Source organism: Ahaetulla prasina, chromosome 6, assembly GCF_028640845.1.
Source record: "Ahaetulla prasina isolate Xishuangbanna chromosome 6, ASM2864084v1, whole genome shotgun sequence".
Taxonomy (NCBI): domain Eukaryota; kingdom Metazoa; phylum Chordata; class Lepidosauria; order Squamata; family Colubridae; genus Ahaetulla; species Ahaetulla prasina.
Window position 1 is genome coordinate 42,526,698 of NC_080544.1, and position 14,436 is coordinate 42,541,133.

General features: G+C 38.2%; 1 protein-coding gene across 6 annotated transcripts in view; it reads right to left on the reverse strand.

Moving 5' to 3' along the window:
* Nucleotides 1-14,436, reverse strand: part of DOCK1 (dedicator of cytokinesis 1) — a 513,270-nt gene that overhangs the window by 192,243 nt on the left and 306,591 nt on the right. For all 6 annotated transcript variants that reach the window (XM_058189019.1, XM_058189020.1, XM_058189022.1 and 3 more), the window contains one exon: nucleotides 6,690-6,784. In XM_058189019.1, coding sequence (XP_058045002.1) covers nucleotides 6,690-6,784 — 95 coding nt within the window. The remainder of the gene's footprint in view (nucleotides 1-6,689; nucleotides 6,785-14,436) is intronic.

Below are 14,436 nucleotides of genomic sequence, written 5' to 3' on the forward strand. Positions count from 1 at the left end.
AACATAGGAGTGGGGCACTGATTTACAGGGGCAGGGAGATAGCCATTCTGAGGCAGATTCCCAGACAGGTACGTGAAAAAAGAAAGAAATATTATTTTTTGTCAAGCAAATTGTACCAGAAGGAGTGGGCTTCAGATGGCTGATGCCAGAGGGATTGATGATTTTCCGGGAGGGCATTACGAAAAAATCAGTACAATTGCGGAGGCTACGGCCTATGTGGAGGAACACAAAGCCCTCCTGGAATCAGATGACCCAGGAATTGAAGAAGGAACGTCAACAGTCTTTACTATGCTGATGACATAACTGTCCTCTCAGAAATCAAAGCAAGTATAAAACATCTGATCAAAAGGATTAAAGAAGAAAATGAGAAAGTTGGCCCTTCGTGAACATCAGAAAAACCAAGCTCATGACCACAACTAGGAATGTAGATGTCAAAATACGAACTGATGGTAAACAGATTGAATATGCAAGAATTCACTTTCCTAGAAGTGCAGATTGATCAAAGTGGTGAATGAAGTCTATCCTCCTCAGGATCAAGAAACAGAAACAGAAATAGAACCAGTCATCCTTTGGAAAGGTCATATGGGCAATGCATTAACTGCCAAATAATAAGGCTCCATATGTTGATATCATCAAGATAGAGAAACAAGCGTGGCAAAGTTGAATTTTTCCCCACCTTCTTATTCAACCTGTAAAGTTGAAGTAAACACAAGAATGCTGGAACTCAAGAATTAAAAATAATTGGAGTAAAGATTGGAAAGTGTGGAGAGCTGGTCCTACTAAGAAAAAAAGTTCAGCACAATAATAACTCATGCAAGATGGGAGCGACTTCCGGTATCCAGCGGCAACGGACGTCTGGAAGGCTTCTCCTGCCTCCAGCGCCCGAATCCGCCGCCGCCGAGGCCCCTAGGGGCCAGGTGTTCCGAAGGACACCTGCCGCACGGACGGCTCGCCAGGGGTCTCCCAGCCGACATACAGGACTGGGGGGACCGATGCTGGCGCGTCCTAGGCTTGGCGGGGTTTGAGGCCACAGGCCGCGCCATTATTTTGGTCGCCGCCTGGGCGCTGTGCCCGTGACACCGGGCATTGGATTTATAACTGCAGCAGCCTGGTGGTGAACAGGGCACGGAGAAGAATTGAGGAGGAGAAGGGAAGGGAATATCGGTAAATGTGAGTGGAGTGCTCCGGAGTGCGGGGGGGTTTTTTCTCCCCTGCGGTTGGAAGGAGCACGAGTTATTCTGGAGAGAGGAGAACTTAAAATAAGAAGATTACCGGTTTTGTGGAGCTCTGGAGAGAAGAGGTGATGGAGAAATTTAGGAGGGAAGGTTTGAGGCCCCCCCTCCTTCTGGGGAACAGTGGTGGCGTCAGCTTCCGCCTTCACTATGAGAATTTTGATGACATCACTTCCCTTGACTTCCTGGTTGACTAACTGTACTCTGGACTCGTTGCTCCTGTGAGTGCCCCCTGGTGGATCTGGAGGAAATTACAAGGATACTGTGCCTGCCTGAGGATTTTGTATTTTTTTTTCCCTTAATGGCAAAAGGTCAGAGACCAACTACTGGAGAGATGGAGAGAATTTTGGAAAAGTTATCTAATATGGACAAGAAATTGATGAAATAAGAGCAGAAATTGTGACTATCCAAAAGGATTTAAAGGATACTCAACAAGTTTCAGCAGAAAACAAGCAGAAAGTGGAAGGTTTGAGGGTGAGATGCGGCAGTGCAGAAAAGAGAGGAGACGACAGGCAATGCTGTGCTTGACCACAGATGGATAAAATGTCTTATTTCCTTAGGTTTCAAAATTTGGAAGAAGTGGACCAAGAAGACTTGAGAGATGTTGTGACTAAATTGTTGGGAGAATTTCTTGGGAGAGGTGTTGATTTCATGAATTGGGATGTGGATCGAGTTTATAGAGTTAATTCAATATGCACGCACGCATGCAGTTCCTAGAGAGGTTCATGTCAAATTTGTGAGAAGAGAGACGAGAGATGAAATTTTAGAAAACATAGGAGTGGGGCACTGATTTACAGGGGCAGGGAGATAGCCATTCTGAGGCAGATTCCCAGACAGGTACGTGAAAAAGAAAGAAATATTATTTTTGTCAAGCAAATTGTACCAGAAGGAGTGGGCTTCAGATGGCTGATGCCAGAGGGATTGATGATTTTCCGGGAGGGCATTACGAAAAAATCAGTACAATTATGGAGGCTACGGCCTATGTGGAGGAACACAAAGCCTCCTGGAATCAGATGACCCAGGAATTGAAGAAGGGAGGTTATAGATCATGGGCGGAGCGGCTGCCGCTGTTGCGGCCCTGGAGTTGGGTCAGGCTGAACCCAGAGTTCTGAGATCCAAAACTAGGAAGTGATAAAGATATTTGGGATTGTGTTGGTTTTCCTTATTCTCTTTTGTACGATATTCTGTTTATTCTTGACTCTTCTTTATTACGTATTTAAAATTTGTAAACTTAGCTACTTCGTGTCACCTGCTTGCCATATGGCTGTTGTATGTGTTAAAAAATTTGAGTAAAATTCTTATTTTAGATAAGAAAAATGAAAATTTACCATACCTGAAATGTATTTGTATAAACCTTTTTTGACTAATAAAAACTTTTTGAATACAAAAAATAACTCATGCAAGATGGTAATTAATAAATGTTCTCCCTCATCTATTTTTTGCACATGTACTGCTGGTACCTGTAAAAGGAATCTATCAACCAGACTGTCTACAGCACAGGTGTCAAACTCATAGCATCATGTTGCCGTCACATCACATTTCGCGATGTTTTTTCCCTTTGGTAGAATGAGTGTGGCCCACATGTGACGCATCCGGCCCATGGGCTGCCAGTTTGACACTCCTGGTCTATAGCATTAGGCAGAATGAGAAGATTACATTAGTTGGTACATACAATAAGTAATGGGGCATCAGTGAAGTGCTGGAATTTCAAAAATCTGCATTGCAAATTTTGTTTTGCACTATTCCACAGTAGCCACATTTTGTACTAACTGAAGCTTCAAAGTGATCTTTAATGGTAATCCCTCAAAAAAGTGCTCAAATAGAGCATATATACTGTAAATAAAGCAAAGCAAAACAAAACAAAACAATGAGTTATATAAAGCATTACTCTAATCCAGGTAGGTGATTATCAGAGCATGATGACAATTGGCAACCATTGAAAACAGTAATAGCTATAGCAAGTAAAGCGATTAAAGTCATGTGGCCCTCAAATTGCTGTACTAAAATAACTATTTGTTTCTTATATCATGGAAGGAGCAACCCTCTCTAGAAAGACAACATAGTTGTAATCAGTGGTGGAATTCAGCCAGTTCGCACCACTTTGGGAGAACTGGTTGTTAACTTTCTGAGCAGTTTGGTGAACTGGTTGTTGGAAGAAATCATTAGGGCAGAGAACTGGTTGTTAAATTATTTGAATCCCACCACTGGTTGTAATACATGGGGGAAAACTTACATAAAAATACTTTTAAATTCAAGATTTCTGAAAATTCTGCATTCATTGCATGTTTAGAAAACATTAGTTGTCTTAACATATTTTGAAGGTTGCCAAAGGCAGTGTTTTTGCCTTCTCCCAAGGAATAAATATGTCAGACTTCAAGCACAGGAACACAAGTTTTTTTTTAAATTTTTGGAAGCAAATAGCATTTAATAGGGGCCATGAGAATAAAATTTAATTGGATTTGCAAAACTCTTCAACAGATTCCCCCAAACACCAGAAAGAGCTAGACTGAGAATTAAGTTTAGAAAATTAAAATGTAAAAAAGAATCTTGAAGTATAATATCTCTTAGGACAAAATTTTCAAAATAATTATGCAGAGGACTTTATCTAACAGTATTCTTGGTAGAAACTGCTCCTTTCAATGATGATATGCAGTTTGATTTTTTCTGGGTCAACCCGCCACCAAATCAACATTTTGTACTAAAGTGACTACACATAACCAGTGAAAAAAAGCCAGAGAAAGTCAGTTACATCCTAGAACTTATATCCCACATGAATACAATGGTTAAACCAGATGATGCTAATTAGATTTCCAAGCATTGTATTTATCAAATTCACAAAGAGAGAAAGCAGAATCTAGGCTGCATGCTGTATGTGCTGCATGTACTAATGAAACTACTTCATTGCAAAATTAAAAATTATTCCACCTTTATGTCTCAGCAGGTGGCAGCATCTAGCTGATCTCATCTAAGTTTGGAAGCTAGGGAAGATCAGACTACTAGGCCACTTGAAAGTTAAAAAAAATAGAATACCGTAAAAGAATATTAGAAATATAGGTTAGATTGGGAATCTGAAATAGCTCCTGGAAGGCAGCAATTGCAAAAAGGTAATGGATTACTCCTCCTGAAATTAGATGTTTTTTCAATGTAGTTGCTGGGAATCTTGACTTTAGGGTGTCTTTATATTTTTATAATAGTATATTATTATAATATTATAATAGCACAGGCTATTAACTATACTATACATTTATATAGCCACCCTGAATTCAATATAGCATGGGTGGCTATATAAATGTTTTAAGTCAGTCAATCAATCAATCACAACTTTTATGAGTTATAATCCAAAACCATCATTAAAGCTATCTACTTGCACTATCATCTTCTTCCATTTTCTCAGTTATATTCAAATCCTTACACTATTCAATCAGAATGCTACTTTCCAATCCAAAAGACAGCACTGATTTTCTGAAATATGTATTACTGTGGAGTTGTTTTTTTTTTTAATGATTGTTTCTACAGGGAAACTTTTAGGGTATATCATTTCATAGATGCATCAGAGAACAAATGAGAGAATATTCAAAATATCAAATTCTTTTTCAAAGAAACCTAGAATTATTTCTATTTCTGGGGAACTAATTAGTAAATAACGTATAATAAAGAGGCATTGTTAGCAGCATTTGGGAAAAAGAAGCATGTTATATTACTCATTCTACTTGTGCTGACAAAGAATTGAAAAGATCTCCTGTCCAGTTCCAGAACTGGTACTCATTATTATTAAAAACAAAATAAATTCTGGACAGTCACATTCTTTTTTCAAAGAACCATGGAAACATAATTGAGCATAGAAACTGCAATGCATAGTTTTGTACCAGTCAACATGCGCACAGCTCAATGATTTTACTCTGTGCGCATCTCCTTCTTGAGAACAGAATCATCTCTTTCAAAAAAAAAATTGCAACAACGCCCCTCAAAAAAAATTCAAGAAATAATGAATAATTTATATTGTTACTTTCTTTATAAAGTGATGTACGATGACCAAGAGCATGAAAACCTTTCCTAGTTATTTGCATATTTTAACTTGGCAGGGATACCAGCAAAATAAGATTCTCTTATGCCTAACCCACATCAAATTACAAATAGTAGATCACATGCAATTAAATGTCAACAATTTTAATAAGATTGGAGGATCCAGATGATGCAAAAAAGCTACTTTAAAATAAATTATCATACACAAATTTAAAGCTGATTGTTGTAAATCATAAGTTCCCAAAAAAACAATTTTTAAAAAGATGCTTGTCAATAGCATCTGAATGTATAATTTAAAGACCCATTCCTTAATTTTAATTGCAATCTATAGACACAAAAATTCAACTTAGAGAAAATTTTATATCAAAAGGTATTTTCTGCCAGGACATAATACTTTAGATCTGGACATAAGTATAGCTGAATACTAGAGCATTTTTTAAAAAGCTCTTTACTGAAGCTCTATTGCAGAAATGATTTGAAGTTACAGATTTAAACCCTTAATGAAAAAAAATGAAAATGAAAAGCTGCTTAGATCTCTGTGCAAGGAATAACTTAAGGAAGATCATTCTACACTCACAGTCAGACCAGTACGATTATTTCCATTGCTCAGGTAGATAAGAACACGCAGGACCTTAATGGATGGTTTTAAGGAAGCTACTTTTAATAGTCTACCTGCAAAAGCATACTTTGATTAAACGTGCTGATTATTTGACGGGAACGCATGTTAATCTATGGCCGCAAAATAGGCAGTAAGTGTGGTAGCACAATTTCATTAGAATGGAAGCTGCAGTGCATTTGATGAAGACAGCTGCTGATTGCTAGGAAATACAATTCACAGTAATATAATTTAAACCTCAATATAATACGGACAAACAATAGGAGAAGAAAAATAGTAAAAATCATTTCTATTAAACTGATGAGTCGAAAAACTTTTTCATGTATGAATTTACTCCAAAAGATTTTTCAAGGAACTTTTCTATCTCTGTTGGAATTATTATAAAAGGAAGAACACTTAATAAATATTATAGATTGTAATTACAACAGAAAGCTTATTAAGTCAAGAAGAAGGCAATTTATTTCTCTTCACTGATCTGCTAGCCAGAAAAAAGCATTTGCTTTGTCAGGCTGGGTTAAGCAATTAGTTAAACAATGGTTTACTAATTCAACGTTTACTAATTGAAACAAGAGACAAGGAGCAAAATCAGTGATATTGTATTGCCATGTCTGAATGAGGTCACTGGCAATTTTATTAGTTATTATTTAAAATCTCTTTTATAATTCTGGTTAGCAAAATATTTAGTTTAACCAACAACAACAAAAGCTTTCCTCTGTGTGAGAAACAATGTTGATTATGAAATTGAGTAAAGACAAAGGTTTAACGATGCATGTGACAAAATAATATCTAAGAAAATGTATTTATTTTTTTGTACTTACTTATTCTGCATCATGTTCATTATAACCCAGTCAGAAGGATAGACATTCTTCCCAATAAGATTTTTGAACATGATGAATGTTTCCATAAGGAAGTCCTAAAAATAAAAAAACAAAATACACAACTATTTTACATAAAGAATAAAAGAATAAAATTAAAATTACTTTCATAGAATAGAATAGAATAGAATAGAATAGAATAGAATAGAATAGAATAGAATAGAATTTTTATTGGCCAAGTGTGATTGGACACACAAGGAATTTGTCTTGGTGCATATGCTCTCAGTGTACATAAAAGAAAAGATATGTTCATCAAGGTACAACATTTACAACACAATTGATGGTCAATATATCAATATAAATCATAAGGATTGCCAGCAACAAGTTATAGTCATACAGTCATAAATGGAAAGAGATTGGTGATGGGAACTGTGAGAAGATTAATAGTAGTGCAGATTCAGTAAATAGTTTAACAGTGTTGAGGGAATTATTTGTTTAACAGAGTGATGGCCTTCGGGAAAAAACTGTTCTTGTGTCTAGTTGTTCTGGTGTGCAGTGCTCTATAGCGTCGTTTTGAGGGTAGGAGGTGAAACAGTTTATGTCCAGGATGCGAGGGGTCTGTAAATATTTTCACGGCCCTCTTCTTGATTCGTGCAGTATACAGGTCCTCAATGGAAGGCAGGTTGTTAGCAATTATTTTTTCTGCAGTTCTAATTATCCTCTGAAGTCTGTGTTTTTCTTGTTGGGTTGCAGAACTGAACCAGACAGTTATAGAGGTGCAAATGACAGACTCAATAATTCCTCTGTAGAACTGAATCAGCAGCTCCTTGGGCAGTTTGAGCTTACTGAGTTGGCGCAGAAAGAACATTCTTTGTTGTCCTTTTTTAATGATGTTTTTGATGTTAGCTGTCCATTTGAGATCTTGCGATATGATAGAACCCAGAAATTTGAAGGTTTCTACTGTTGATACTGTGTTGTCTAGTATTGTGAGAGGTGGAAGTATGGAAGGGTTTCTCCTAAAGTCTACCACCATTTCTACGGTTTTGAGTGTGTTCAGTTCCAGATTGTTTTGGTTGCACCACAAGGCTAGTCGTTCGACCTCTCGACTATATGCGGATTCGTCATTGTCTCGAATGAGACCAATCACTGTTGTGTCATCTGCGAACTTCAGTAGCTTAACAGATGGATCATTGGAGATGCAGTCATTGGTATACAGAGAGAAGAGAAGTGGGGAGAGCACACAGCCTTGGGGGGCCCCTGTGTTAATTGTACAGGTATTTGATGTGATCTTGCTTAGCTTCACCTGCTGCTTCCTGTTTGTTAGGAAGCTTGTGATCCACTTACAAGTCTGTTCCGGTACCTGTAGCTGGTTTAGCTTAGTTAGAAGAATGTCTGGAATGATGGTATTGAATGCTGAACTAAAGTCTACAAAAAGGACCCTTGCATAGGTCTTTGGAGACTCAAGATGTTGTAGGATGTAGTGCAGAGCCATATTAACAGCATCATCTGTTGATCTATTTGCTCGGTATGCAAATTGCAAGGGGTCTAACAGCGGATCCGTGATGGTTTTCAAGTAGGAAAGCACTAGCCTTTCAAAGGTTTTCATGACTACAGATGTTAGAGCAACTGGTCTGTAGTCATTCAGTTCCTTGATGGTGGGCTTCTTCGGCACTGGGATGATGGTAGAGCATTTGAAGCAAGAAGGAACATAACACATCTCTAGTGATTTATTGAAAATATGGGTGAAGATGGGGGCCAATTGGTCAGCACAGACTTTTAAGCAAGAAGGAGTTATCTTGTCTGGGCCTGGAGCTTTTCCTGGCTTTTGTCTGTGAAATAGGTCCTGCACTTCTTTTTCTGTGATCACTAGAGGTTGTGAACCCAATGAAATGGGGTCAGTTCTAGGAGGCTTGGCTGTTGTTGGTGTGTCTGAGATGGGTGTTGTGGAGATAGGTGGCTGTAGTTTTCTTTCAAACCTGCAGAAAAACTCATTCAGGTCATCTGCCAGTTGTTGATTACCTTCAGCCTGGGAGGGAGGTTTGCCATAGCCGGTGATATTTTTAAGAGTTTTCCACATGTTTGCTGGTTCATTTGCTGAAAACTGATTCTTTAGCTTTTCAAAGTAGCTTCTGTTTGCTGCTCTGATCTCCCTTGTTAGTGTATTTCTGGCCTGATTGTACAGCATTTTATCACCTTTTCTGTAGGCCTCCTCCTTCATTTGCAAGCGTAATAGGAATAAAGGAAGAAAAGTCTCAATTCTTCAATTAAATTGAAGAAACTCTATCTTGTTGAACAAATAAATGTATCTCATCTCCTCTAAACAACATTGTATCATGCAGCAATACCCCCAAGAATCATATCATAATACATTTTTATTAGTATTGCCAGCTCCAAGCAAAGCCGATTTGCAGCAAAACTAATACTGTAGGAATAAACAGCCTTTAGATGTCTCAGACTGTAGTTTCAAAGTTCCAAATCCCTCACTACAGAGAAATACTGCTGTTGTTTTTTACAGTACATTGGGTTTTACATCAACTGACATCAAGTTGTTTTTGTATTGGGTTTTCATATATTGACAATCACCCAGATTAATTATGGATGGATGGATGGATAGACAGACAGATAGATAGATTGTAGTAAGCACAGCGAGCATAGTCAATGATTGGGAATTGAATGTTCAATCAAGAATGTTTCATCATATTATAAATTGATCTATTTTAATTTGGCATAGGGTTTCATTGGCACAGCCTGATAGCTGTCCAAAAACTTCTACATTCAGAAAAATAAAGTATTGATTTTCAGTCAGATTCCCAAATTCAAAGAGAGCTTAAAAATGCTATAATATTCTTAGCAAGTATCAATGAAAATCAGTATTTTGACATCAACAGTATACATTCCATATTTAAAAATGGTTAAGTAGCTGTTATTAACATACATTGCTAGCACCACAGAAAGTAAGTATTTCATTTTAAACATTTAAATATTTCATTTCACACATGTAACATATTTGGTGTCCCCCTATTTGAATGAATACATTCGTTTATTGTTTTCTGCTATCATGGTGAAGTTCGATGATTTTTCCAGAGCAACCCTATTATTTTTCTGAATTAATTACCATATTACCACTTTTTTCCCAATCAGATGGATGATTTGTTTTTTTAATGAAATGCTTGATTTCCTTGTTTTACAATTTAATAATTGTACAGCCATAATCTTAACAGGATTTATACTCAAGTACATAGGGACTGAATTGAACTTGTGGAATTTATCCATGAATATTTTATTTTTCCCAGTGCATACTTTATTAAAGATCCTGTTTATTTCAACTATAGGGTTTACATATCTTTCCTAAATTTGGAGGCTGAATTTTCACATACTTTTACTTTATAAAAACTCTTTATTAACTGCAGAGCAAGAACATCACTGACAATCATGTACTGTCACGCTTACATATATTTAAGCAATGTACTTTACGATATACACTCTAATATTGCAAGCAGAAACACTAACAACTCTGGCAATTCAGCAGAGAAAATTATTGAAAAAGAAGAGTTACTCCATTAGCATCAAGTCCATTTTGCCACTTTGTTTCTGAACTATTATAATTAAAATTAATAATTATAAGAGCTCATACTTAATTGCCTAAACAATTTTTTTTCTATTCTTTTCCCTTCCATGTTGTTATGGCCTATAAGCTTATAGTAGATTATCAGTCTTATGAAGGCTGTTTAGAGAGGGTGATGTTTTTTCAGATGAAGAGTAATTAGAGTGCCTTTAAAGAAAGAGTAGCTAAGTGGTTTCTGGCACACTACTATGGGATACATGAATATTGTTCTCTGACCTCTCACCATCACTACTTTTTCTCTTTCCTCCCCTAACAGCTTGCAATAAGTAGTCGGACAGAGAAAATAAGACTCAAGTAGTTAAATTAAGGACATCTTATCTATTCTCGCCAGTTTTCTTTCAAGAGAAAGACTGTATAGTATCAAGAAAAAAAAGAAGAAGACCTGGAATGTTCCTTCCTGAATGCTTCCAGTCTTCTATCCAGTAGCCAGAGAAAGTAAGCTACATAGAACATGGGTTCTTCTTTCTTAGTGATATTATCTGTTGATTTATTTTACAAAGGTAAATGCTACAGGAAGGCCGGAGGGAGCAGGGTGTGGTTGGGTGCAACTTCTGGATGGTTGGGCCATGGATATACCAGTGAGGCATAAGTGCAGAAAATCCGAGGGAAGGATAGCGCAGCAGGGCATGAGCTCAAGAAACCCGAAAGATGGACAGCACAAGGGGGTGTGAACTAAGGAAGGCCAAGAACTTACCAACTTTCAGTCTTTCAGCAACTTTCCCTGCCAAATTTTCTAGCGATAGAGATAGCACTTAGACTTATATACTGCTTCATAGTGCTTTACAGTCCTCTCTAAGAGGTTTAGAGAGTCAGCATATTTCCCCCAACAAACTGGGTCCCCATTTTACTGACCTTGGAAGGATAGAAGGCTGAGTCAACCTTGAGCTGGTGAGACTCGAACTGCCGAACTATTGGCAGTCAGCAAAATTAGCCTGCAATACTACATTATAACCACTGTTAAAGTGACCAGATTTCAGCGATGGCAAAGTGGGACACCATTGACAGGGGTGGGGGTGGGGGAGGAGGGGGGGCTGCGCATGCGCACTGAGTCTTGCCACCTGCCTGAAGGAGGAGGAGCGGCTTCTGCTTCTCCGCTCTTCCAGGCAGGCTCGGCTCTCCTCTCAGCTCTTCCAGGCAGGCTTGGCTCTCCTCGGCTCTCCTCTCCGCTCTTCTCTTCCTCTCAGGTGAAGTCAAGCGGCATCTCTCCTCCCTCTCGCGCCCCCTTCTCCACCACTCCCCCTTCTCCGCCTCCTCCTCTTGCGTTGCCGCCTCCCATTTTCAGAATGGGAGTGAAACAAAAAAAAATCGGGACTTTTTGGAATTGCCGCGGGATGCGGGACAAATTATTAAAAAGCAGGACTGTCCCACCAAAAGCGGGACGTCTGGTCACTATAACCACTGTGCTACCATGGCTCTTTACTTTATTTAATGGGAAGCTGGCAGGAAGATCACAAATGTTGATTATGTGACTGAAGGATGCTGTAGCTGTTGTAAGTGCAAACCACTTGGGAAACATTAGCATTTTGGTAGTAGCAAGTGACAAGTCTGTATATTATTATTATTATTATTATTTATTCAATTTTTATACCGCCCTTCTCCCGAAGGACTCAGGGCGGTGTACCATCAAGATAAAACAAAACGGTACAATATACAATTAAAATACAAATTAAAAAACTTATTATATTGTTGGCCTAAAAACTTTAAAATATATAAAACTAAAAAACCCCTTAAAATTAATAATAGAAATTTAAAACCAATAAAATTTAAGCCAGCCCCGCGCAAATAAATAGATGTGTTTTCAATTCGCGGCGGAAGGTCCGAAGGTCAGGTATTTGGCGTAAACCCGGGGGAAGTTCATTCCATAGGGTGGGAGCCCCCACAGAGAAGGATCTTCCCCTGGGGGCCACCAGCCAACATTGCTTGGCGGATGGCACCCTGAGAAATCCCTCTCTGTGAGAGCGTACGGGTCGGTGGGAGGCATAAGGTAACAGCAGGCGGTCCCGTAAGTACCCAGGCCCTAAGCCATGGAGCGCTTTAAAGGTAGTAACCAAAACCTTAAAGTGCACCCGAAAGGCCACAGGTAGCCAGTGCAGTCTGCGCAGGAGCGGTGTTACACGGGAGCTACGCAAAGCTCCCTCTATCACCCACGCAGCTGCATTCTGGACTAACTGAAGCCTCCGGGTGCACCTCAAGGGGAGCCCCATGTAGAGAGCATTACAATAATCCAAGCGAGAGGTAACGAGCGCATGAGTGACTGTGCACAAGGCATCCCGATCAAGGAAGGGGCGCAACTGCCGAACCAGGTGAACCTGGTGGAAGGCCCTCCTGGAGACGGCCATCAAATGATCTTCAAACGACAGCCGTTCATCCAGGAGAACACCTAAGTTGCGGATATGATTCTTCTCAATAGTTTCCTTCACATGATTTACTTAACCCTGGTTTACTTTAATATTTTCAATTTCCTGGCACACAATTATGCTATAAAATGTAGTTAACTACTTTGCAATTTACCATGACATTTAAATACTGCCTAGAATGTAGACAAGTTGTAATTCCAGCAATGGCCTGAGATTTCACACCTTTGCCTTAATGTCAAATTTAAACAAATTTAAAGAACTACTGTCACCTCCTTCAGCCTGACCAACCTCTTAAGATTAGCAGGCAAACTCTTTTCAAGCTTTTGATAAAGAGAACAATTATTCTGATGGGCACAAGGGACCGGATTATTTCAGTTTAATCATTATGGGCTTAAAAATGCTTAAAGACTACTTTAAGTCTTAAGGTAGTCAGCATATAAATCTTTTAAATTAATTAATCCAAACCAAGACACAACTGATAAAATGTGCTAAAAACAAGATATTGGATTAAAAATCTTCCTTTGGAAGATAAAATAGGACTTTGAAAAGAAGAAACAAAATTACAGAATACGTAAGCTACAGGACTTCTGTAAAGCATTATCAGTTACAATTTAATTATTTAGATAAAGTACATTTTGCTGTATATACAGTGTTTAAAAATAATAAAGCAGTTTAACGTAGCATCCAATTAATTATGCTTTTTCCAGTGGAGTATGGTAAGTAGTCAGTGCAAAATAGCAAGACTATGAAATGTTTGACACAATATGCATTGGTTTCTACTACACTGTATATAATTTTTATTATATTTATTACATACCATTATGTAATTATTATATTATCTATTTATTTATTTATATTTATTATTTATTTCTTTAACTATTACATTTATATATTAAAGCCTTGTATCAGATGGGCATTAAATTATTATGTCACAAAATATAGTGAATAAAGAAGCTGGCTTTGAAGGATAGAAGGAAGACCCACTACTAACGCAACAAGTCAGATCAATGAAACTTGAGCCTAGACCAAGAAAATAATTTGTAAAAAGGCTCAGAAGCAACACCCTCTCTATTCCCAATTCTCATGAAGACAAAAGGAGGAAAAGTAGCAGATTCACACTTGCAAATGTTTGCTAATACAGTTGTTGCAAAATATGTAGATTTACTTGTCTGAACAATGTTTGTTTCTTAGTATGGTCTACCTGATAGGGCTGGCACAAACTTTAAAGCTTTTTTGAAAGTATTTACCATCTCTTAGAAGAGACTGATTCCCCTTTCTCTTTCCTCTAGACCGGGGGTGTCAAACTCAGTTTTATTTAGGGCCACATCAAGGTTGTGTTTGACTTTGGGGGGCTACAGTGGGCCAGGGAGGGTGTAGCCAGCTTGACATCACTCGTGTTGGGGGCACCTGTGGTGACCCAAGCACTCTGCCAGAGAAAATGGGCTCCCAAGCTCTGTTTTGGGCTGCAACAGCCTCCTGCAACTCTCTGCCAGCAAAAATGGAGCTCCATTTTTGCTGGCAGAAGCACCGCGGACCATCAGATGTTTTTGAATTTGCATGGAAACTTACAGATAGCACAAGCTGCATTCTCGTCATGTTCAATAGGATGATATTGCAATGTGTGATATTTTAGGGTTAGTTTGTCAGCTGTAACCCAAAAATGTATAAACATCTGAGAAAATGTAGGCATTTATTTTTGTAACTTGTTATTCTTACAATCATTTTAATTTTTAATCAAGCCTGTTTTTAATTTATAGTTTAACATAAT